Raw genomic sequence first — 26,901 nt, 5'->3', positions numbered from 1 at the left:
ATTAAATTTGATTATTAATTGCAGAAAGCGTCTCGATAAATAAATACACGGGTACCTAAAACTTGCTACTATATTGTATTCTAGAAAGGACAAATCTGCATTTCAGCGTACTGGGTGCGTTTGTTATGTAGTGAAGGTGCCCCCGTACGTTCCTTTTGCAGCCGGCGAAAACAGAGTCATAAAAATGACTCAGTGTATAAACCATGGCTTATTTTAAATCGGAACTTCTTCGGCCACACTACTGGTTGATATTTATAATACAAAAGTGGGAAGTCTTATCTTCTCTTCTCATAGAGGTCATCTTCAACTGGAGAGATATGGCGGGTCGGGCGGAACAACTAAACGAGCGCCCACACATTACGACAGGGTTTCTCTTCCTGAATTGGCTCAAATCGTCATCGTTTACCCGCGTTTGTTGAACAACCCACTTTGTTTGGCGGGATTGAGCTGAGAAGAAGCTTCTCCATCTTCTACTCGGTAATGCAACGACAATAAAATCATTAAAATGTTTTTGCAGTACTTGTCGTATGTCGTTTGATACTTTGCTGAGATTGTTTTAGGTAGTTTACTGTATATTAGCTAGCATCTTCCATCACGTAGAAATTGCTAGTCTATGTTTGGGATATGTGTTGTTGACTAACGTAACGTTAGTGCTAAGGATACAGTCGTGTCACTGGTCTCTGTTACAGGCTAAATGAAGTCTCCCTCGGGGGTACAGCTGGTTTAATGGAGAAAGAGCCAATATATGTACAACTTATTTATCAGGGCTGCTGGAACCACTGTAATACAATAAATTGCTAGCTAGTAACTTACCATCAGGCCAGTTCAGTTGCCTTTTTAGTAGGCTCGCAGTTAACTTGCCAGATTTTGTGTCAAAATTAGCTTCATAATAAACCTTACCGAGGTTAGTGAAAGTTGCTTTCTAGCCAAGTTATTGCAGAAAAAACGCATGTTGACAGAGAGAAAATGCTTTCTGCATGAATAGTTTCTTTCTTCTCCCTTACATAATCTATAACAGTTGGACTAATGATTTGTGGTGTGTGAACAAATTTGTAATAAGATTAGTTAGAGGAGATGCCATATCTGCTGCACAAGTTAAGTTATATAGGGTGCCACTTCTGCACAGTTTGAATGGCACAAAGTTAGTAATCTAATGCTTTTGTTTTTGTAAAGAGGGTCGCAGCATCCTTTGACTTGTCAGACCAAATAGGGGCAATAGATTGCTAATTGTTGGCAGTGGCACTTTTTATGTATTGAGTCTGACAAGTCACACAATTCTTCCCTGATATACCATGTTTTATTCCCCAATTGCCAGCACCCTGGTGAAGACAAGATAGTTACAAACAGAAATAAAGTATTGGAGAGTTGGAGACGAGTTGAACTTGTTTTGCAGCTCACACTGTCTACCTCACTGCATGTGCGTTCTTTAAATAAAAAATTGTAGGTGCACCAAACATGACTACTAGTAGCTTATTTTGTGGTGATACATTATTGAAAACATTCTTGTGTTCCCTTATCATCAGGAACTATGCTGTTTTCTGGCAGAAGAAAGAAGGTCACTGCCAACCATCAGACGGAGCTCTATGGACATGCTCTGCAGTTCTATGGGCAGCCTCCTCTTGAAAACATCTCTCTCACTGAATTTGAGGCATTCGCTGTGGACAGACTGAAATGTAAGTGTCAATCAAATGAAATTTAAATGATCAAATTTGCTGCAAGCAATGTTTTCTCTGCTGTTGCGAAATACATTTTTAACTTGTTTAGAAAGGACATGATGTTTACACTGTCTTCTTTTATTGCCATTGCAGTGTTGAAGACCACTGAGAATTTGGGAGTGAGCTATGTGAAACTGTCAGACCAGTACACAAGGAAACTGGAGTCTGAGTCTAAAAACCTGAACTTTCCTTACAGACTAGAGGCTGTGAGTATGTTTAGCATGACATACATCAACAGTTTTAAAACGTAGCTGTGCTACATTTATTACCTGTCACGAGTCACTAAGTTAAACACCATCCTTAAGGCTTTATCACAAAGTGAGTTGTCCCTGACCATTTACCAGGTGTTGGTTTTCACAGGAAGCACGCAGGGTTTGGGAACATGTCGTCATGTAACATCACACTACACTCATCCATCGTATATGTAGGTAGTTAGTGCTCTACACTGTACTCCAACGTGCTTGTGGTCGCCTTAAATTACACTCAGTTGCCAGCTTATTAGGTACACCTAGCTAAAACTAATGCAGTCTAATACAACTGTGCTCTTGAATTATATTGTATTGACAGGTGTTCCTGTTATTTATCTTCATTGATATAAATGGGGTGCACAAAATAATAGAAACACCTGTCAGTATAACGCAACACAATTCAACAGCACCACAATCTGCAGCATTCAAAATTACCATAGAGATGAATAGCTAGGTGTACCTAATAAACTGGCAACTCAGTGTATATGGCTCAGCCTGTGGCTGGCGCTATCAGCTTGATCTGCAGCATGGACTTTTTTTGGCTTAAAGGTTGAGCCTGTACAGCTAAAAAAAAGTTGTGTGTGCTGGTTCGACTGCATAAGATCAGAGACACTAACAGGTGGCCACAGCACCAGGGTGCAGAGTGGTGTAAATACCCACATCTTCATTTCAACTATCTTAAAGGATGCATTGAATCCTGGTGACATGAATTAATAATGAACATAACATTGATTAACAATAACATTCATTTGTAGGAGAAATTTTAAATTTGCTACTGACATTGTTGGATGGACAAACCAGGTCAAATTGACTAAGTTGTTAGCATTTTAGGACCACCAAATTATTTTATAACCATGCAGTCGACTGACAACCAAAACAGAAATACATGAAAATGACAACACCTACTGTACAGGGTATGAATGGCAGTATCAAAACACAAAAGAAGCGATCACAGAGACAGAAGAAGTGGGCATAAAGTAAAGTTGGATGCTTACTTGTCAGAATAAAGCTGAATTTCTAGCCTAAATTAATGGAAGATGGCCTACAGGTATTGTAAACATGACTGTAGTAAAGTACGCAATACACTCTTTTCTTGTGTGCACAGTCACAAAACTCCCTTTAAAAATCTGGCATTTTGATTTTAATAAAAATTATACCCAACAAGACAACAAAAGCTATGAAGAAGTAGTGAGTAATGAAATTTAATGTCATTAAAAATACTGTACCTCCTTTAACCCATTAAGGATGAAAGAAAATCTCAGAATGGGCCGACTGAATATGAGAAAAGAAGAAAGGACCATATCTCCCACTTCATTCTCAGACTTGCCTACTGCCAAACGTAAGTCTGTAGTTTCTATAGAATATTTGTTGTCAAATATTAAAAAAAAAGGCTTCTTAACTAAAACCAGTTTTTTTGTTTGTTTGCTTTTTTTTGTTCCTGCTCCACACAAGTGTTTGAAGTTTGTCTCCGTCCATGTGATTATCTCAAACCCTTTTTCTTCAAGAGCACCTATGTTTTTTTTTTTGTTTTTTTTTAGTCTTTAATGTCAAGGATCAGTCCTCAAGCACACCACTACTTCTTCTTACAGTTTGCAACTGAATAAATGTTTATTTCCAACGGTATCTTAAAGGGAGGACCTGAGACGATGGTTTATACAACAGGAAGTTGATCTTTTCCGCTACCGCTTCACTGACCTGCATCCAAAACTAAAGCTTGAATTTCTTCACAGAAATAATCTGCAATATGACACGGTATGTTTTTCTTTGTTAAAATGTTTTTGAAGGCCTATTTTCTACTTTAAAGGTCCAGTGTGTAGCATTTAGTGGCATCTAGCGGTGAAATTGCAAATTGCAACTATTTGAATACAGCTCGCGTCACATTCCAAGCCAGCATGAAAGGGGACCTGCTCCCTATGTAGATAAAAACGGCTTATGCTAAGGTAATGAAAACACAATGATTCTCATTTTCAGGTGATTATACACTAATGAAAACATACGTATAAATATTATATTCCATTTCTGTCAATAGCTCCTCCTAAATGTTACACACTAGACCTTTTAATGTTTGTAAATGCTGTAAAAACTACAATTATTACCTGAGGCTTACTTACTCATCTGGCATTCTTATTAGTTCACCTCTGTGCACATATCTGAATGTAAAGGCCTGTGGACTGTCTGAACACGGTGCAATCTGAAAGCGTCTGTAGAATATGCATGTCTATACTAACCTTCAAAGATGAACAAAACTAACTGCGTTTAGACACTAAAAGTAATAGGCAGAACTCCGGTTTTATATCAGTAAAAATGATATCCATTAATGTTACTAATGACAAATACTGTACAGCACATGTCTCGTGGTTTTGTAGTAATTGTAGAATAATTCACAAATGTGACTGACCAAGAAGCTGACACAGAAGCCCAAGTATTAGTGGATATTAGGAAAGGAAAACCAAAAAAAGGATGGGAAAGTAAGGTTAAATTTGAAACTGACACCTCACCAGTATGCATTTCAGTGACTAATATTGTGCATTGCATTCCCAAGTGCTGAGTGTGTAGTGTGAGACCACAAGCCAACAGGCTGTCTCCACCTGCAACATCTGTGTTCAATTGTATTTTCACTAGATGGAGCTGTTTGATCACTGTAACAGGACCCACGAACGTTAAGGTTTCCCTGAATGGTGATTAAAAGTTTAAATGTTGAAAGAGTTTTTTTTTACATCTTTTTCTATTCGTGAACAAATAATATTGCAGAACTGATAAATGTACATAAATGCTATTTTTAACAGTCACAGTAATCCTAATCACATGGGAATAATAACAGCATAATAACAGTGTCTTTAGTTTCTCTTTTACTTTAAAGTGCGTCTTTAGACCCACCTACGGACAGCACTGTGGCAGGTTCTCAAAAATGGAGGTGAATATTTGAAGGAAAAATTTAATAATTCATCAACACATAATGTGTCACGCAAGGAAAAAAACGGTGCATTCATCTGATAAATGATGTTTGGTTTCCATGAGCCTCAACCTTCAGTGTATTAACACTGACACAGTTCTGCCGTTGCAGCTCTGTCACTGAAATTCATCATCCTCATCGATAACTTTTCAGATTAGTGTTGAGGAGAAGAAGGCTCTGCTGGATAAACTCATCAACTCCAGTTACGCCGTCAGCGGAATCACTGTGGAGGATCAGGACTTCTACAAAGTGAGTTTCTCATCCCTCTCTCTCTGTGTCCATTAGGACAACTCATGCCTCTATGAAACCCATGTATACAATTATAACCGATTTATATACAATATTTTCCTACAGTTTATATTCCTTTGGTTCTCACATAGTGAATGGAATTTGCCGAAGCAAGCCATCTAGACATAGCACCATTAACTTAATATTTTGTATTTTCTATGTTAGAAAATGACATCTCTATCTTAACAGACAACCAGAAAATGTTCTTACATTAAAATCACCCTCCTCACTGTAATTATCTTCAAAGCGATTCTTCCATTTACTATCAGACGCTCCAGTATTTCCCACAAGTCCATTATTTTGGTACTTTTTTAAGTCATTTTGAGTTGTTAATGCTCAGTTAGACAAAGAAGTGTCCAGAATCTTGGAACAACAGAAATTCTGTACTGTGGATGTTTATGTTAAAGGGGCACTCCACCAGTTTTACACATGATGTTAAGGTTAGTCGCTACGAGAACTACTGCTCGGCCTGTGAAAACTCTGGATGGAGGGGTCATCTCGGATTGGATTTGGGCTTTAAAAGTTGTGGTGTTTTACCAGTCAGGGAAGGCCTAACCAGCAGCAGCAGAAGTGATATTATCTGTAACATGATTAATGCTTTTACTACAAGGCGTTTATCAAAGTGCATGTGCTGACTTAGTACGTGTTGTTAATTTAGCTAATTGACTTTTCTTTGTATTGCCACCTGGTATCTGTGCGCTTGTAGTGTCACTCTCTGTTTGCACTGGGGAAACAAACTTACTCATGTTTTATATTTGGGGAAAAATTCACTGACTCACCAGCTTTGAAAATGAACCCACTCAGCCTGTCCGACTCCTCAGTCATCAAAACTTCCTCCAGTTTATCACAAAAGTTGATGTAATCTAGTTTTTGAGCCTGCAGCCTCATGCTACAAAATGTTTATTACCAGATTACCAGTTTAAATGCACCCAGCCTGTCCCTGTTTAAGCATATGAATATGAGCACTTTCTTCTTATATATGATGTGACAGATATGCCTTTATGTTCCCCACTCTCCATTTATTCTAAAAATGACATTCATCAAACTTTGAGCCTTGACTTACAGTATTTTTACTGCAAAGTACTTTTTGAAAATTTCACTTTGAATAGTATTTATTTGAACTTCCAACAGTAGAGACAAAATCTGCATGTGAGTGTGCAGAAAACTCTTAATAAAGATTATGGACAACATGATGAGCGTGAGAGTCCTCTGAACTTCTTTTGAATATAAAGTGAAACAAACTATAAGAGGTCCATGAGCCAAAAAATCTAATTCTGCAACTTTTAGGCCTTTTCAAATGATTGATCATGTCAGTGGCCTGTGTTTTGGGGAAAGAACACTGGCCACTAGGGCTTATAGTGTAAAATAACATGGGTAGAATTTACAGAAAAACATATATCCTTTAGGTTGTAAATCCATAGATTTTGATTGTAGTAACCTTTGCCTTTTGTCCAATGTTGGACTTGGACTAATTACCACACAAGCATTCTCATTAGTGTCACCCCTACTGTGTAATCCTAACCTGCCTAAGAGTACCAGTCAGGTAGGGCAGTGAACTGCCAAGTCTCTTTTTAAAAATTATACATTCATTACATTGAAGTAAAACACTGATCTGTCTGCCTAGTCCTATTTTTTTTTTTTCTTCAACTCCTCCACCTCCTCTGGGGCCAATAGTTTGTCAGATAGAGACAGACCATCTTATGAAAAAAATAAGCACATATTGATCCCTGAGGCAGTTTAAATCAACTTATTGGAGAATTCATGCTCTCCCAAATGTACAATTTCCACTCTGCATCAGTGTCTTGCCTTACTTCTAAAGGAATGTTTTGACATAATTTTGTTGAATTGCTAAATGATCACATACTGGAGAAATCCCTTTTCAATCAGTATGAATGGAGAGTGCGCAAAATAATTGGCTGATTGTCAGATCACTGTCATAGCCTTTCACAGTTGAATGGATTCAAGTCTACTGTTCGTTGTTCACAAAAGGAAAACAAAGGGGAAAATATCATGTCATGTTACATTTTATGCTTGTTGCTGAAAGTCTTATTCGTTGAGAGAATATAAATCATCATCGCACTCACTTTATTGAATGTCACTGGAATAAGTGTAAATCCTTGGATCACATTTTAAGCAGCCATAATTATGAAGGACAAAGGGTTGGCCTTAGCATCCTGACACTCACCATGCATGCGAACAGAATATTAACATCTATATCTTTTGAGTGCATTTAGTGTATATATATATATATATATATATATATATATATATCTCCAACTCTTGTTTTCTTTTAAAGGTTCCATTTCAAGATGCCCTGGATCTGGTGCGAACAAGGAAAGTGTACCTCAAAGCAGGCTACGTGTACATCCCTCACCAGGACATTGTCACCATTGTTCTCAATGATTTCCGCACTAGGCTGTCTAAAGCTCTGGCAGTAAGTGTTTGCAACTCTTCACTGTTTTAGAAAGGATGAATAATGGATGTTATGTAATATTACAGAAATCTCAAAGACAAATGAGAATTTGTTTTTGAGAGAAACATGACAACTTCAGGCGTATTTCGCTGCAGTTCATGGTGTAAACATATAGCACAAATGTACCTTTTTATCTATACGGAATGTGGATGTACAGGGCTTTAAATCAATAATAGAAACATCTTAGAATATAATACAATCCAATACAACACCAACAGCTCTGACCTAAAAAGTATCATAGATTTGAATCAGCACCTTTCTGACTCACTCCAATACAGTTTCACTTTGCATTATACAGTACATATTTATATATGTTTAAGTGTTTCTGTTATGTCCTCTCACTGTACATGTAGGTTATGTAAATACATTTTATCCATACAGAACGCCTGGTTCTATAAGGCAAATTATTAAATTACAACCGTGGTTGTTCCTTTCAGTGCCCTGAGGAAAACGCAAGGTTCAAATGAGGGGAATAAGTATGCACACATGACATAAAATGTCTGGAGGGAAGACTGGGGACAGCTAGTATGAAAGTGCTTATTTTCCCTACGGCATGATGTTTTTTTTAAAGGCTGTGGAAGGGGGTCTGTGAATGCGCAATATCGGCATCTTGTGCATTGCATTGACTGCCATGAGGGACATGGAACATGATGTTTTGGGAACCAGAGGCGTTCTTTATAATACATGAGAGGAGACAACCAAGGTTCAGTTACATCGTGGCGAGGGGTCCTGACTAAGGAACAGGCACAAACATGCTCAACAGCCATAGGCAGTGGCACTAAATAGTTTATGAATAGACATGTTCTATTAATGAGGTGCAAGAAATCTACAATATAAGTGACTTACAGCCACAGAGAGGAAATGATGAAGTATGCCAATAAAAAGACCCGCAAATGATTACTGGGTCATTCCATTTCAAATCAGATAGAGGTTTCTGTTTACATTTTAGATTTTGTTCAAACCTTATGTATATGCTATTTGAGACCAAAAAATAAGTTCTGTAAAATATTTTGGCTGATTTTTTTGCCACTGGGGATGTTGTCATTTTCGCCCCCTAAAAAACTTCTTAGGCGGGAAGCCATTTTTAGGGTTCAATATCTTAAGACATATAACTCCTAGAGCCGTGAAATTTAGTAGGGGCACAGACAAAACAGTGTACAACAGATCCGAAGGATTGAAAGGCACAAGCAGATGTGATATTTTTTTTTAGTGGCCCTTGAAAACGGAAAAAAGCGCAGAATGTTTTTTTTTGGGGGGGGGGCAGGCAGTCTCCCAGGTAGTCTCCCAGGTAGTCTCCCAAAGTATATACTTATGGACATTTCCTTTCAACCGTTACAGGAGTTTTGAGGCTGATACTAATATCTATGTTGGGGAGAATCAGATAACGATAGTAATTCTTTTTAACCTTAACATAAACAGTCTTGAGATAGAGATGACATGTCCACTATAATATATATATATATATTATAGTGGACATGTCATGTCATACATAGTGTGACACACTATGTAATGGTGTAACAGTGTTTCTAAATTACCTCTAACCTAGTATGCCATTTCTGTGCTGGAATTTCTTTCTATTTATATATTGGTCTAGCTCTAACACCTATGCACACATACATGTATGTCATGCATCCTCCTTTAGTTTGCTTTTTCCAACTAAAAAGAACTCCAAAGCAATGCAACGCCTTTTCCGAAGCAGCTGTTTACCTACCTTGGAACTGGCAGTTTGTTTCTTTGTGCATAGAAAATTCTTTGGCAGTTTGAACAAAGGTCCATTATTGTTCTGTTGTTCGTCCCTTGTATTTAACCGAGTAGTCACTTTCAATCAGTGCGTTTCCGGGTAATGTCTGGGTTCAGAACAAAGAGTTGGGCTCCGTTTGGCCAGTGATCTGAAATACCTATTGGCAAGACAAAGCACTCACTACTGGTAAACTGGAATGTGCTTGATTACGAGAATTACAAAATTGTGATTTCTGAGAGTAGTTTTGAAGTAGTTTAATAATCTCAGAATGCATGCAGAGTAACTTGGGCACCAAATCTTGACCTTCTGCTCCGATTCTGTGATTCTGATTCTTTGTTGTGTGCAAGTTGGATGAAGAATCCCCATGGGACTCTACTCTGAAAAACTACACTGTCTGTCGAATTCATTCTACTGTCCAATCATGATTGGACACTAGATTGTGTGTTGTTCTTGAAAATCATTGCCTCTGTACTACTGTTGACATAGTGGGCAGCATATACTTCATTTGCTTTAACCTGAACACATGTCCTCCATCATGGTACAGGCAGGACCATCTTTTCCAAATTAGAAAAGAAAAACAAATAAAAAGAGCAACTTGGTCCAGTTCCACCATTCTCCCATTTCTTGGTAATTATCCGGACCACTAATTGTTGGAATGGAATAATGCTCTAAAACTATTTTCCTTGTAACTGTGCTATTGTGACTGTTTTTGTGTTACTATACTGGTTATTCTCTTACACTGGGGACGACAAGGTGGACATAGCGCAAAATGTCTCATTAAAAAGGCATGAAATTGAAAGCTGGTTCTCCATATGACTCCAGTTATTGGTTGGATGTTCATTTTAAAATAACAGAAATATAGTATGTTAAGCTGTTTTTAGTGTATGTGTAAGGCAGACCTTGAAATGGTTCCTTGTTGCTGATTGGAGTCATGTTTATAAAGCAGTTGGACTAAGTAAAGCTTTTTGTTGTGGAGGGATGTGTCTGTAGGTTTGTTATTAAATAAAATTCAGTCAAACTCACAGCTGAAAAAGTTCACATCTAGCTGAACTATGTGTTTAGACTGAGACAGGATGTGAAAAGCAAATGTCAGGAGTAGACAGGGGTTGTAAGGAATCACCTGGCAAACAACTGCCAGGTGATTTCTTACATATGCAGCTTCAGATGTTTCAGGATAATGTTGTTATGTGTGATCATTTGCTCAACATAAAGTCAGAAATTCGTGTACTTGTTTTACAGCTAGGGAAATGCTGACAATGCTGACCGTCTACTACGGTGTATTTACCTGTTTGGTTAAATTATTTACATGTTTCTGATCACAACTTCTGACTCTTAATTGAGTGATTGTGTATATTTCCTTAAGTTTTAAGTACTAATTCTTTAACTTGGATGCAGTTTTATTCAACCAGCTTAAGTTACTAAGCTGTGACCTTAATTTTTGTTCTGTGTAGTACTTAATCTTTGCACTTAAGTCACTAAACTGAACATTGGATCATTAACATCACTGCAATATTTAAAATAATTGTGCAATATTCTCTGTTTAATACTCCTGTGCAGTATACTCTTTCAGTTTAAAATTCCCTATTTATTGATATTTATTCATACTTCTATTACTACTGTGCAATATCCACTGTCTCATAATCATCTTAATAAGCTACACTTAACTTGACAGTACTCGTGAATTATTACTTATATTATTACATTGTATTATACCGTACATATTTATCAACCTCTAAATCCACTTTGGTACTTACACTTATTTTAGCTTTTATACTTATATCCACTTTGTACTTAATTTATCTTACCTGTATTATAGCGTATTATATTTTGATTTGCTTAGTGCTTCTATTCCTTCTATTCTCAAGTGTGCATCGACATGAAAGTGAGCAGCTGTAACGAAAGAGTTTCCTCTCGGGGATCAATAAAGTATTTCTGATTCTGATTAACCTGCAGTGTTAGGCTGTTCTAGTCCGTTGACCTACACTATTTACCATTACTCATGTGATGTCCATCTCCTCTGCAGTTGACAGCTCGGTCGTTACCAGCAGTGCATTCTGATGAACGGCTCCAACCGCTCCTTAACCACCTCAGGTAAGCAGCAGGATTAATAACTTAGCTGCCACTTTGCCAGGGCTCTGTAGAAAAAGAGATTTAACAGGATTGATCTTGGGCACCAAAGAACAGGCTCGTGGCTGGTCTGAGTAAACCCAATCTGTCCTTGTAGACAAGTCCAGATGTTATGGACTTGTGGCTGGCTACGTGTGCAGCATCATCTATTCCTATTGTTAAAATTACTCAGTCCTAAAGTAATTAGGACTATGCAACATGTGCATTGTTTCTTCTACAATTTCTCCTGCACTGTATTGTATCCAGTGGGTAATACTGGTTGTTGAGTGGTGGGGGCCATGTTTTCCCCCTGTAGTTGTTTTTGGGATAGATTACTTAAGTTTTATAAAAAGGTACATTTTCATTGTGAAAGTAATTGATTAAACAGAGCTCTGTAAATGGGAAATGAACAAAGTGGCTTGGACCAAGCCACAACACACATTTCCAGCCATGATTTGTGTGTCAGGTAACGTTAAATGACTTGCCCATGGACATTCTGCTTATTTTCTAGTTTGCTAAGATATGCTGTTGTTGTGATGTTTGCTATAGCAGCAGGAGAGTTGTGAGTATCGCTCTCCGGAGCTGCTGTGCTGCTCTGGGAAACCGTCTCGTCCTCTCTGCACGTTAGCTTCGCAGCAGCAACTGTAGGGACAGTTTGCTAACCCACAACTTAGCAAATGCCTTAATGTAAAAACCTTAAACTTGTTCACCATTGAAAATTAATATGAATCAGCAACAGCACACGAGTTTGCATTAAATTAAATTAATAGCAACGGACTTCATTTCAGCTTCAAAAGCAAAGGGGCAGCTCAGAACACAGTGAGGGTGTTTATCTTACTTTAGATAAAAGTAAGAATGTGAAAATAGGGGTGGAAGAAGTCATTTTGCCTGATTATGGATGGGGATTGGTGGGCAGGTTGTTCAGAGTAGTGGGCAGGCCACTATTCTCTATGGTAAGGGGAACACAATGTGGTGTAAAGCTTTGACACATGGGACTCAAGGGGTTGCCAAAGTCGTCAACTTAATAATCTACTGATGGCAACTTAGCAGATTTAAGTTTGTTTGGCAGAAGGTTACAGTAGATGTATTACATTTACTTTTTTGTCCAGTCTTAACCTTAACCTTAATTTTTATCAAAAAGACTTGATTACATTGAGGAAACATGCCTCAGAAAATATAGTCAGTAAAATCAGTTTTCATTGCAGCCCTGATTGCTTCTAAAATTGTATTAATATTACTAAAGAAATCTTATTTGTCACAGTCCTGATATATTTTTTTAATGTTTTCTTATTTTAGTCATGCCTATGTGGGACAGGATTACAGCATCCAGAAGAATGTTGGGAAAATCTCCTTGGAACAAATTGATTCGGTAAGTTGCATTGATCGTCTACTCTTGAAATGTCAAGTTCAAGGTGCCATTTTGCTTGGGAATGGGTGGAGTAAAGGGGGCGAATTCAGGTTTGTATAGTAATTCTGGAGGCCCACAGCTCAGAATGAATAGAAAGGGTGTTTAGTGTCCTTTTAGTCTCAATCAATTAGTTCACATTATGTTTCAAACATGCCCCATAGAAAAGGAAGACATAAAATGGAAAGATAAGAATAAAAATTAAGCGAGAATAAAAATTGATATTTACAGGTACAGATAAATTATAGTAGTCCATATCTTCATGTTGGTCATTAATTGTTGTCTGCCTCCAGTTTTCAGGAAAGTCTTTCCCACTCTGTATGAGGCAGCTCCACCAGACCCTGAGAGAGAGCCACCATCTCCGCCATGGTGGTCGAATGCAGTACGGCCTCTTCCTCAAAGGTATCGGCCTCTCTCTGGAGCAAGCACTGCAGTTCTGGAGGTCTGAGTTCATAAGAGGAAAAGTGGATGCAGACAAGGTAGTGTTGACATTAATGCTATATTATTTTTACTTTTTTAAGTTAAATTTTTTTATAAATCTATCCTATCCTTGATTTTAAAACAAATGAGTGCGTAAATGCAGTTGCTTTTCACCACTGTGTGGGCTGCTTTGCTCACCCAAATGTCACTGCAACTTTTAATAAGACCAACAGCAAAGGAGGGATGGATTTATGAGATGTACTGTCACAATACAATCATGGTCAACTAAATTAACTAAATGTTGGATCATAAAGAAATGCATGACAATTATGCAATAACCCAGTTCATCCATATGATAAAAGACATAAGATAAAATGGTGTATAAAATAAAATTTGACTTTTACTAAACATTTTGTTTAAAAGGGCCATTTAGTTTTTAGGCATGTGTATTTAAAAAAAAAATGGACGTAGTGTCCGTGACGTCACCCATAGGTTTCTCAAGAGCCGTTGTGAAGCTCAAAGTGGGTGGCTCCGTTGGCTCCGGCCGTCGCCATCTTGGCAGTGTCTGACTCCGGCTAATCCAAAAATAGGCAAAGAGGTGGAACTGAGGTGATCCAAATGAAGCCTTGTTGAGGAAACCACCTAGCGGCAAGCCACCTGAGAGGGCACCCACCTGTCACTCAAAGCAGCCATGTCCGTAATTATGCAGAACTTTAAACCTTAATATAATTTAAACGGATGAGTTATATAAAAATTCACCCTCATACAGTTGTCATGAATGTGGGGAAATTAGATATATTGACCAAAGCTGTTTTTTGCACCAGGCTGTGTTTATTTCTGCTGTGAAGTTGGGCATTTTATCATGGGGCTCTATGGGAATTGACTTGCTTTTGGAGCCAGCTTCAAGTGGCCATTCGAGGAACTGCAGTTTTTGGTTCTTCTGCGTTGGCTTCATTTTTCACCCCCGGAGGTTGCCGCTTGTAAAATTATTCTTGAACACCAGATTAGTAGACTATAAAACAGCAGTTTGAAATGTCTGAATGCCTCCACCTCTCCAGAGTGCTATTCAACACTTGAATGGGTGGTGCTGTTGCATTGGTGATGAAGTGACCCCATCAAAGTTGTATTGATTAAAAGAAAGTTCACTGGTATCATTATTTGCACACAGTGCTGTGATGAGGCTATTGAAGACTTAAGTGGTTGTGGGTTCAGTTATTGTGTCTCTCAATAGAAGACAGACTCAGTAAAGACATTAAAATTGTTCTGCATGAAGAGAACCACTAGTCTTAATGTGAATAAGAGACAGTTTGGATAGAACAGACAGGGTGAATTTTTATATAACTCATCAGTTTAAATTATATTAAGGTTTAAAGTTATCATGCTGTGTATTCTTGTTGGAATGCTTTTATTATGAAATTTATTTTAAACATGCCTGGACTACACCAACATTTATTTAACACATGATTTTGTTGTTTCTGACATCAACAGATACAGCATTAGGTTTTGTTTCCTCAATTAGGTCCTTAGATAGCTGCAGATATGTTGTTACACATTGTGTCTGACTTATCTTGGCTTGAAAATAACTGGCCATTAAATAGATAATTGCTTTGATTGTATCAATTTTCTTTTACAGATATGACTGTACAGTATATCCTCTAGACTGTTAGAACATCCCTGTATGCCAGCCTCACTTTGGCTGGCCTATCTTAGAAGGGAGATATAGCTGATTCAGACTTCACTTCGGTTTTTGAATAGTTTTTTTATACTCCCCCCCTCAGTGCACCCACTTAGGAATTCCCTGTCGAGATGTCATGTCTCTTTTAATATATTAAAAAATCCATCTCGAAGTTACAATTTATGGATTTTGACTAGAGCTGAAACAATTAGTTGATCAACAGAAAATTAATCGGCAACTATTTTGATCGATTAATCATTAAGGTAATTTTCACTATTTTCTGACCAAACGATTAATTGAGAAAATTATTAATCAATAATGAAAATAAATAAAATAGTTGCAGCCCTAATTTTGTCTCTGACTTACCTCAGTTTGCGTATGCCTTACTCACCCTGTGATTTTGGGTTCCCTGAATACAAACCAAAAACAACAAAACAAACTTTGTCCTTACAATATGAATGGTCAGATCACACAATATTTAAAATGTCTGCAGGTTCGTATAAAAAATATTCAGAGATATTCTCCACTTCTGCCATTTTTTTTTATTATTTTTTTTCTTAGTAGCAGCATCTCTTGCTTGACATGAATAGTAAGGCTATGCACTATATTCAGAAACTCACATCATGGTATTTTTCTTAATTTTAAAGGTATAACCATCTGATTTTTCAATAGAAAAAAACTGAAATATCTAATGTGATGATCATTTAAGTCTTTCTTTGTAGTAAAACTGTTTGTGCTTTATTTGAACATAGTCTGTTCTCATCGGGTTGTCGCTTTTTTTTTTTTTTTTTACTGCTTCAGTATGTGTTTTTATGATTACTGAATTTTAAATATACATGTACAAATACTACATGTACTTGCTGCCCAGCCCCAGCTAGGAGTGCTTGACAGGTATATATCAAACCAGCATGATCTGATCAGATCTTGTTTTTTGCAACCAGTGACCGGAAGTGACCATATTTGGACAAGGGGGTGGAGCTGGGGAGCATAGCAAATGCTAAGTTATCAGCTAGCGCTAGCTAGGTTAGCAAGGTGCATCCGTAATTAAAGTTAACTGTGATATTAATTGGGATGCTAATTTTGGCTAGCGATAAACAGGCTTAAAACAAAATGAACATCCGACTCCTAAAGTGTTTTTTACTATAACCGAACACTGAACAAGACATTTTTAGGCGACCAAAATGTTACAATTAACTTTCCTGAACTGAAAACACACTGTGAAAGGGTCCAAGTTCTTAGACGACGTTACCCAAAAACAAGTTCACAGCTAGTTAAATGTACACAGTGCAGGGGACACGCATCGCCTCTATCCTGATTGACGGGTCGCCGTGGGAGGCACTTATCAATCACAACCCCCACCCTATACCTGTGGAAGCAAATAACGGTCATTAATATTTTGAGCTTGTGAAATGATGTTGACTAATAATTTCACAGCCTGCAGTTGTATATCACCTTTTGTGTGCATGTTGGGGAAAAAAAATTGCATGCACGTATCTGAATGTGTGAATTTGTCAAATTCAAGTTTTTGAATGTGTAATAACGTTGTGCAGCTGTAGAAATATTTAGTGCATCACATTTAGTAACATCATCTTGTGCAGCTTTGTCAGTAACACCTGTTAAAGCACGTTTTTAGACAAGCCTTCAGTCTCTCCTGTCCTAGTATCTGTTATTGGCCCTCAGTAAGAGCCTCATGGAAAGTACAGTATACTGGATTCATGTTACAGCTGTCTTTGGTGCCCAATTTCTGAGGTGGCTTGGTTCCTATGTACAAGCTCCCAGAGAAAATGTGATGGGCTGTGCACAAAGCGCAGCTCTTGTTCCACAGCAGAGGCAGTGGAATGGTGCTGACCAGATCGCAGCTCTCACAATGATGTATGTGTTAAGTCAGGGACTGCACTTTGTGGCATGCTGCACAAAGCCTGCTCATTAGTATGCGACAGGCACAGAGAAAAAGATGGGAGGCAGCGATGCTGAAAGGGAGGCCTGGAGGAAGAGGCAATGTAATATTAGACTAGAGGGAGAGAGAAAATTGATGAAATCAACTTGTCTATCCATTTTTCTTTACCACGGAAGTTAGCCTATTCATTTGGAGGAGTGTCTATGTGTACCGCATTTTAGTGTGCTCTTTTTGCCTTGGGGTAAGACTGCTTTTGAACTGCTTGTTTTACAGATGTTAACTTCAGGTTAATTAATTTCCACTAACTGACACCATTTTTCACATTATAGGTTTGGTTTTCTCAGGGGTCTTTTCCAACAGTGGAAGAGATTCATTAGATGCTCTTAAAGTTTGGTTACAAATGTACACCATGTTATTTTTTATCACTGGTATTTTCAGTACATTTGAAAGTAGCCCCTTGCTTCTTATTTGCTACCCTGTATAAAAATAAATTCTGAATCTTAGTAATCTTTTGGGTCTGCCTCTATTTAAAAAATCCAAGTTTTTTTCTTGGAGGTCCAAGAAAAACTAGTTTTCTGTTCTTTTTTCCTTTTTAGAAAGTCCATAAAGTACAAGACAACAACATTCAACTAGATAGTAGGGTCATTCTTTCATTAGGATCTAGGAATTAATTTGGACTCCTACAATAAAAAACAAACAAATAAGGCTTTGCGTCATTTATCTTCTATCTATCTTCTAAGCAACAACTGCAATCAAGTGTTTGCGATAACTTGCAATGAGTCTTTTACAGCGCTGTGGAAGAATTTTGGCCCACTCATCTTTGCAGAATTGTTGTGATTCAGCCACATTGGAGGGTTTTCGAGCATGAACTGCCTTTTTAAGGTCATGCCACAGCGTCTCAATAGGATTCAGGTCAGGACTTTGACTAGGCCCCTCCAAATCCCCTCTTCAATTTGTTCTTCTTCCACCATTCAGAGGTGGACTTGCTTGTGTGTTTTGGATCATTGTCCTGCTGTAGAACCCAAGTTCGCTTCAGCTTGAGGTCACGAACAGATGACATTCTCCTTCAGGAGTTTTTGGTAGACAGCAGAATTCATGGTTCCATTTATCACAGCAAGTCTTCCAGGTCCTGAAGCAGCAAAACAGCCCAAGACCATCACACCACCACCATATTTTACTGTTGGTATGATCTTTTTCTGAAATGCGGTGTTACTTTTATGCCAGATGTAATGGGAAACACACCTTCCAAAAAGTTCAACTTTTGTCTCGTCAGTCCACGGAGTATTTTCCCAAAGGTCTTGGGGATCATCAAGATGTTTTCTGGCAAAAATTAGATGAGCCTTAATGTTCTTTTTGCTCAGCAGTGGTTTTCGTCTTGGAACTCTGCCATGCAGGCCATTTTTGCCCAGTCTCTTTCTTATGGTGGAGTCATGAACACTGACCTTAACTGAGGCAAGTGAGGCCTGCAGTTCTTTGGATGTTGTTGTGGGGTCTCTGAATGGCTGAAGAAGAACAAAATGAAGACTTTGGAGTGGCCTAGTGGAGATAAGTTGAGCAACTGTTTGCGAATGTTTATTCGACATCTGTTGCATAATAGCCGAAACTTATATGGATTCAGATGTGAATTTGATACAGCATTCTAGTGAGGCTGACAAACGACGAAGAAGAACAAAATGAAGACTTTGGAGTGGCCTAGTCAGAGTCCTGACTTGAATCCTATTGAGATGCTGTGGCATGACCTTAAAAAGGCAGTTCCTGCTTGAAAACCCTCTAATGTGGCTGAATTACAACAATTCTGCAAAGATGAGTGGCCCAAAATTCCTCCACAGCGCTGTAAAAGACTCATTGCAAGTTGTTGCTGCTAAGGGTGGCCCAACTAGTTATTAGGTTTAGGGGGCAATCACTTTTTCACACAGGGCCATGTAGGTTTGGATTTTGTTTTCCCTTAATAATAACAACCTTCATTTAAAAACTGCATTTTGTGTTTACTTGTGTTATCTTTGACTAATATTTAAATTTGTTTGATGATCTGAAACATTTAAGTGTGACAAACATGCAAATAAAATAAGAAATCAGGAAGGGGGCAAACACTTTATATGTATGTCACATGTCACTGTATATCTGTGTCGTATGTGTTGGCTGATTAGTAACAAGAAATTGCAGTACAGAAATACCAAAAATATGTTTGAGGTAATTTAGAAACAGTGTCGTCATTACATAGTTTTTGCACCTGAGAGCACTGAGGTGTTGGTTTATTTTATTTTTTTAAACTATAAAATGTCTCGCTCATTACTTGGTCACATTTCTTCAAAAATCAAATGTAAGGGTTGTTGTTTATGTCAAGCGTTTGTGTAAAAAAAAAATAAATAAATATCGGCTGATACAGTATATCTTCTTCAGATTATTTTTTTAACTCTACTGATAGCGGTATCAGCCTTAAAAATTCAGTATTGGTGGGGCTATAATAGGCCTTTTTCACAGCAGACATTTTGACTTGTCATAGTAGGAAAAGCACAGGTGTTAGTAATAACATTAACAATAACTCTGTTCTATTCAAGTATCCAAGTAAGCCGTGACAGTGAGCCAACACGCACAATACCGGGATCCTGAAACTGAAGCAGTTAAATGGAATCCAGCTATTAATTTTATTATTTACACTTGTGCTTTTCCTTTCTTTTTGTAACTGCATAACAACAGGTACAATTTATAAAACTAAAAACTAAATTTTTAGAATGTAAAAATTTTTTTTATTTTTTTTTCCAGTGATAAGCTCTGTTACTGGATGTGATGCACTGTGCAACTTTTAGGGTTTGCAGCAGGCTTGTCACAGTGTTTTAGGGACTTTGCACTTCTAATTTGTCTCCATTTGCCTTTTAGTTTAAAATTTTGCTTGCATTGTATGTAAATTACCTTTTTAAAAACCCGTTTTCTTTTCTCAGCAACATCAAACTTCTTAACTTGTGTCCACTTGCAGTATTTTATTGTCCCTTATAGGACCTTTTTATTGTTTTGAGGTTCTGAAAAGGCCTGTAGTGTGGATTAAAAAAAGCGAAGTATTTTAATTGTATTACATACAAGAGGAACTGGAGCTACAGGCATATCAGTCACTATGGACTGAGCCTAAGAAGCCATGCCAAGTTTGCACACATGCACGCACACACACATACGTAATCCCTTTGATTGTGTCCTATTTCTCTGTCTCTATTGCCGTAGGTTTTTGTGAATGTGTCCTAGAGTGTGGGGGGATGTTACAGTTATGTAGCTCCATGAGCCAAGATGTGCACTACACGAGCTGTGGCTCTGCTCCTGTAATGCATCTTTTGTGCTTGTGTTTAGACTCTCTGCTCTGATTTTCTGAGTTCCCTCAGTTTGGAGGTCAGCTGTATTAGAGTATATTCAGGATTATCTTAAGTGTAGGCTGAAGTGTAGGAACACAGTTGGTGATTAAAAGAAACACTGAAAATATCATTATATTTAGAGGAGTTGCAAGTTAAGAACAAACTGCAAGCTGCGTTGCACAACATCTGATTTCTGATGGGAATCTGAATACTGTTTTTGAGGGCAAATCAAATGTCTTAAGGAAATGGCAAGTCAAAAACTGTTCAATCAAATGTTTTTACACAGTGTCATTTTTTAAAGTTTAGATATAGAGCTCTTTGGGGGTTAATCCCAGCATTTAAGAAAGAGCTAGTTTATAATCTGTTGTTCTTGTGAAGTTACATTTTTAATCACAATGTTTAGCAAAAAAGAAGTGAGTGTTTAATATCATATAATTTCTAAGTCTTTGTTTTTAGACCACATAGGATTTTTTTATGTCCTAATTATTTCACATAATACATATTAAACACACTTTAGTGCCAGTGGAGTTCCAAGATTCGTTTTAATAGAGTAGGGGGGTCTTAAATCAGGAAATGGCCTCTTGATTCCTTAGAAACTCTACATAATTAATATTTGATTTATTGTACTTAAAGAACATTTTATGGATTTTTAAATTGCCACTGCAGTTTGTCACATTAGCAAGTTCAGGGGTTTTATTGCAACATTAATGTGTTATGATGGGTGCAGTCATGGTGATTGTGTTATGCCACTGTTGAAGCACACTGTGTGTATTTTACTGTTTTGATTTTAGAGGCAGGGGTCCCTGTAATTCATTTTTAATGGTTGCACATGAGCACTGTACATATTAAGGGAGTTCACTGGGAAGATTGTGTAGAATGACCCCCATCAAAGATTACAGAAGATGGTGTGAAGGTTTGCAGAAGTCTAGCACTTGAAAGTTTATTGATACAGTTCACTTGTGTCCTTGACTTGTTTCGCTTTTAATATTTGCAGATATTAAATCAGGGACTCCACATACTTTGATTGAATCCACCCTTGCTGCAATGTGACTGTGAATGCAGTTAGTATTTGTTTGTCAGTAATAACTTGGAGCTGTACTGTAAATCAAAAAAGACAAAATATATCAAAATACTGATACTTAACACGTTTACTTATTAAATACAATACAGATCATATGCAAGCCAATGGATGCAACTAATGATTATTTTCATCATCGATTAATCTGCCGATCATTTTCTAGCTTAATTGTTTAGTCTATAAAATGTCAGAAAATAGTGACAAATGCCCATCACAATACCCTAAAAACAAAGGTGATACGTAAGGCAAAGAAAAGCAGCATAAAACTTGAGAAGTACGCAGATCCTTTACTTAATGGCCTCTGTGACGGACATATTATCATGTATGACATTTTTTGATTGTTAATACTGATGCATCAATGTGTAAGCAACATTTTACTGTTGTAGCTGGTTGAGGTGTAGTTACTCTTTACTACTTTAGATACATTCAGTTGGTTCCCAACCAAAAGGTCAGCCCCCCATCAATGGGTCACAAAATAAATGTGAGGCGTCATGAGATGGGCAAGGAAAGAAGAAAAGACAAGGTTCTGATATAAAAATGCATATACATTTTTGCTTTTTTTGAGAAACATTGGATGATTTTACCTCTTTGGGCCTCAAACAGTTAATAAAATGAAATAATCAGAGAAGTTTACAGGGGAAATGTCTCTGGTGTAACTGCTAACAACTCATAGACATCTGAAATGTGACATGGGGCCCAACTGTGCACTACTTTTCTGTAACTATAGCTGTTAAATAAATGTAGTGGAGTAAAATGTTCAGTATTTTCCTCTGAAATGTTGTGGAGTCGAAGTATAAATTAGTACCTCAAAATTGTAGTACAGTATTTGAGTGAATGTACTTAATTTTCTGTCAATTGACTACTTGTTTCACCTCTATACAAGCCCATATTAACATGGATCTTATCCATGCCCATATACATTTAAACAAGAGTTGGTAATATTTGTTGGTGTTAGTTGGTATAATATTGAAGTGCTACATTTTTAGGTAGGAATGGTGGGCACATTGCACTGAATACTGGTACATTGTTTTGGGATTTCTTTAATTTATTCTTATTACTATTGTATCTTATTATTTAAAACATAACCTTCATATTGTATCAAAAGTGCTCTGCAGGACAAGGGGCAAAAGCAATGATAAGAAAAGATATTACGGTATCCATAATTCAGCTATCTCAAGTGTGGCGACACCTCTACAGCAGGTTCTCTCTAATAGCGCTATATTTCATTGAGGAAAACACCTTGTCAAAACTGACATGATGTATGACAATGTCTCTTTTCACCCCAACCTTGTCCCTCTTACACTCTCATCCTCACTAATGCCTTCTCTTCCTCGCTCCCCTCTTCTCTCTCTTTCCCTCTGAAGTTTGACAAAGCATATGCCTACGGCATTCGCCACATGTTTGGCAAAGAAGGCAAGCGAGCAGACTACACCCCCTATAGTTGCATGAAGGTGATTTTATCAAACCCACCCAGCCAAGGCGACCATCATGGTGAGTTGGAAGAAGCCATTACCCATGTGATAAGCCATTATCAGGATTTTCAGTTGAAGTACTTGGCTTGGAAATAGTGACACAACTAACTGTGGACATTGTCATTACCAAAATCTCTGCATATATATAGTTTTCACATATAGTATTTCAGTTTCCTCCCATCAGTGAAACAAGTAACATGCTATCTTAATTGTTTATTTATATATCCATTTATTTTAATCAATTTTCATTTTATGTTTGTAGGATGTCCGTTCCGACACAGCGACCCAGAACTGCTGAAGCAGAAGCTTCAGTTCTACAAGGTGTCTCCCAGTGGAATCAATCAGGTGGGTACCGACCTGGCTACAGGTCTAGGTCTCTCAAATGGTCGGATAGCCCTCTGGCCACCATTATTTGCTTCTAAATGGGGACATGGTCTGTATTACACTTCTCCCCTTATCTCATGAAACTCAGCAATATAAATTGATTTTGTCAATGGGTTTATAAAATCTATTTTATTTAAAAAAAAAAAAACAACAACAACATTTTTTTAACTCAGACATTGGCAAATGGCACCAGGCCCTCAGTAGGTGAGAGCAGGTGGTCTTAGACATAATATTAGAAATCGAGTCTTAATAAAGTCTACAGTATCCACAGTAGACAGCATAGCAAATACACAAGTTGAAAGTAGTGGCAACACAGACTTAACACTAATCACTGCTAACATTTGCTAATTAGTACTAAGCACAAAGTACAGCTGAGGCTGATGGGAATGTCAGTAGTTTTGCAGGTATTTGGTCACTATTTTATAAGTCATTATTTCATGGCAATCCATGCAATAGTTGTGGAGATATTTCACTCAAAACCACAAATGTCCTCATGGTGATACTGGAGGAAGTTATATTTCACAGGATAACTGATAACTTTGACCTGCTGGTGGCGGTCAGGATCACCAAAGTGATTAAGATTCATTCATGAATATCTGTACAAATCTTCATGCCAATCCACATATACACAAGTATCACAATCATAATGATTTGCTTTACAGTTGTTTTCACAGCATGACCTACAAAATCTTCCCACAATAGTGATTTGTTTCTGAAAAACCTGAAATATAAAGATAGTTGATGCTGTAATTGTATGATAAACTGTCTGGAAGGTTCTTAAGGGATTAGAGAAACAACACATTGAACATCCGCCAGAGTAAAGCTCACAAATAGGAAGTGAAGTACTAATATGACAGTGTGATATTTGTCCCTTTTGCATGAGAGAAAACTCACAGCACAGCTAGTGTTTGTCCTTTAATATCATGTCTTTAGTGCGCATTTTTGCAAATATTCCTGGTATTCCATTAAAGAAAATAATAAAAACTGCAACATCTGGCAGAAATAAGAACAGCTCATCACTGATTTAATAACAGCCCCAATGTTGAGCATGCTTGTGGCAGTATCACGCTGGAGGCAGCCTTCAGGAATATAGGGAATAATGAAGGAGCCAAATACAGGCAGATTCCTTAGAAGAGTCTCTCTCTTAGTGAGACCTGAAGACCTTGGATTTATTTTTCAGCAGGTCAGTCACCCTGAGAATGCAGTCACACTAACACTATAGTGGTTTTAGTACAAGAATGTGGGAGCTCTTTTGTGACCCAACCAAAGCCTGGGCCCTAAAATGTCTGCTCACATCCTCACTTTTCAACTTTACAGAGCTTCAGAAAACCAGAAAAAAAGGGACATCCAAAAAATTGAGATGTACCAGAAGACCTGAAGGTGTAATCTTTGCCAACGGTTGTTCTACAAAGAGTCGACTCAGGGAATGAATATTTAAATTAGCCCAAATATGCCTGTGATCTGTTTTCATTAAATTTGCAAAGATTTCTTGAAGGATTCATTCACTGCTGTCATTATGATTTATGAGGAATGTTTGTATAGGTAGTTGGCTAAAAGCCAATTAAAACAATTTTGAATACAAGCCTGCAACAACAAAATGTTGACAATATCCTCTGTAAATGAACCGTGTCGGTGTCTAAGGTGTAACAGTTTAACAGTGTAAGAAAATAGTCACGTTTAAACCAAACCTGGTGTCTTAGAACTTCTCTTTCTATCCTCTACCTTTTTTATTTGCAGATCCTGGAGCTGGTTAAAGGAATGCACTATCAGCTGGCGTGCCAGAAATACTTTGAGCTGACACACAATGTAAGTCCAGATATAATTTGAAGTGGGGAGGAACTGGGGCTACCTGTGTCAGAGGCAGGTGTTTGGGCCTTACAGCTCATGCATGGAGGCTCAGGAGAGACCCAGAAGTGCCATACCCTCCATCATTAGCTGGCTGTCATAGCCACTTAATTTTTATAGGTTTATTATAGCAATCAAATCTATTTTGTCCCCTGTGGATACTTATTTAATTGAATCTGTTTTAGTTTGGATGTTTGAGTCATCATCCCTTTCAAGGTCCTCTTTTTAGAGAAAAGCAGTCATTGGAAAAAAAAACTTAAACTCCCAACATATGCTTGTGACATTAAATGCATGACATTCATGCTCTGTACAAGTATGAAGCTAGAGCCAGGTGACGCTTAGCTTAGCTTAGCATAGCGTTAAGACTGGAAATGGAGGAAACGCTAGCCTGGCTCTTTCAGCTACAGCACCAGCACCTCTAAAGGCCGCTAATTAACACATTGTGTCAAATTTGTTAAATTCGAACACAAACGTAAATGTAAAAATGACAAGTTGTTGTTTTAAAGGAAGTTAAGGAGCTAAACTAAGCTAATCCGCTTCATCTTAATGCGCAGACATGAGTGGTATCAATCTTCTCATCTAAGTACCTAAGAAAGCAAATAATAATTCCCCAAAATGTCAAACTATTCCTTTAATTCCTTTATCCCTTCTGTGGAAAATATAGAGTTATAACTGGGCTACTTGGCTTGCTGGTTATTAACATGAAAAATGCTGGGCTCAAATGATTTTCTTCACTGTAGTGGTTCAGCAGGTAGAAATAGCGGTGAAATGTCTCCTTACTGACTTTAATTTGGCACATGGACGACGCCGATACTGTTGTTTACAAATTTATCCCAGTAATTTCAATGCATTTACTCGTTCAATATGAAACATTATGAAAACGTCAATCACAATTACATAATTGTTTAAAAATGATGGCAAAGGTCACAGAGCATTTGGAAGAGCTTGAACTTCATCAGCTAATTGATTCATAGGTTTTTACTCATAAAGAGTCATTTTGACATTTTATTTCCTAAAAGGGCATTTCATCTCTTCACTGTCCTCTGATGGAATAGTTAGCCGATGGGGACTTAGCTCGCTAATTTGATCATGAAAGCCGGCTGTCCTCGTTATTGATAATAAATTAGTAGATTGTTTGTAAATTAGCAAACCATTCCACCTCGTCCCCAATGAAGCAGATGTTACATGATCATCTTATGCTGATTGATTGATTCAGTGTTATGTCACCTTTTATGCTACCAACCTGCCACTTCTGTGAAAACTAAGACTGCTCTTTTTCTTTTCTCTCGTCCTTCCTCTCCCGTGTTTTCTCTTTTATTTATTTTTGAGCAGATTGAGGACGCCAGTTTTTCGCTCAATCACCCCAACCAATACTTTATAGAGAGCCAGAAAGTTTTGGGCGGAGGCAAGGACATAAAGCGAGAGATGGACACTCCACAGAGGTCGCAGGAAAACTCTGCCGCCAGAGGATCCAGTGCAGCTCAAGAGGCAGCAGCGAACGCCTCCCAGGGTTTGGCCGAGATGACGGAGGGACTGGACTCTTTCTTTCAAGATGCCTGATTTTATTTTATCATTTATATGTGTAGAAATAAATGTTTGTTTGTCTTTTCTATGAGGACGGGGGGTCCATATTCTGACTTGAGTTGAATCTTTAAAAGTCACTGTGTGTGACATGTCAAGTATTAAAGTTGCATATCAGTAATTTCTCCATGATTTGTTAGTCTATTCTCAACACAGAAGACTTTGAGTTAACCTTATTCAGACATTATTCAAACCTCAGCATCAGACCAAAGCAGAGTTTCCTAATTTCCTTGTTAAAGGGACAGTTCACCCCAAAATTAAAAAGACATATTTCTCCTCTTA

The 26,901-nt window shown here is 37.7% G+C and overlaps 1 protein-coding gene across 1 annotated transcript; it reads left to right on the top strand.

The window, feature by feature from the left end:
- Window positions 1–325: 325 nt before the first annotated feature.
- Window positions 326–26,901, top strand: prim2 (DNA primase subunit 2). Its single transcript, XM_044214073.1, has 14 exons — window positions 326–477; window positions 1,524–1,673; window positions 1,809–1,921; window positions 3,208–3,302; window positions 3,595–3,715; window positions 5,070–5,165; window positions 7,501–7,638; window positions 11,442–11,509; window positions 12,821–12,893; window positions 13,223–13,408; window positions 22,702–22,828; window positions 23,072–23,154; window positions 24,931–24,999; window positions 26,371–26,901. Exons 2-14 carry the CDS (start codon window positions 1,529–1,531, stop codon window positions 26,596–26,598), a joined length of 1,542 nt encoding a protein of 513 aa, XP_044070008.1. The 5' UTR covers window positions 326–477; window positions 1,524–1,528; the 3' UTR covers window positions 26,599–26,901.

The sequence above is a fragment of the Siniperca chuatsi genome, linkage group LG11 (assembly GCF_020085105.1).
Source record: "Siniperca chuatsi isolate FFG_IHB_CAS linkage group LG11, ASM2008510v1, whole genome shotgun sequence".
In the NCBI taxonomy this organism is placed as follows: Eukaryota; Metazoa; Chordata; class Actinopteri; order Centrarchiformes; family Sinipercidae; genus Siniperca; species Siniperca chuatsi.
This window is presented reverse-complemented; position numbering and strand designations above follow the sequence as displayed.

Bases quoted from the DNA above. Each gene is read 5' to 3' on its own strand.
- prim2 (XM_044214073.1), top strand. From the start codon at position 1,529: ATGCTGTTTTCTGGCAGAAGAAAGAAGGTCACTGCCAACCATCAGACG. The intron at 1,922-3,207 runs GTGAGTATGTTT...TAACCCATTAAG, and splicing joins TTCCTTACAGACTAGAGGCT to GATGAAAGAAAATCTCAGAA. The intron at 12,894-13,222 runs GTAAGTTGCATT...GTCTGCCTCCAG, and splicing joins CCTTGGAACAAATTGATTCG to TTTTCAGGAAAGTCTTTCCC.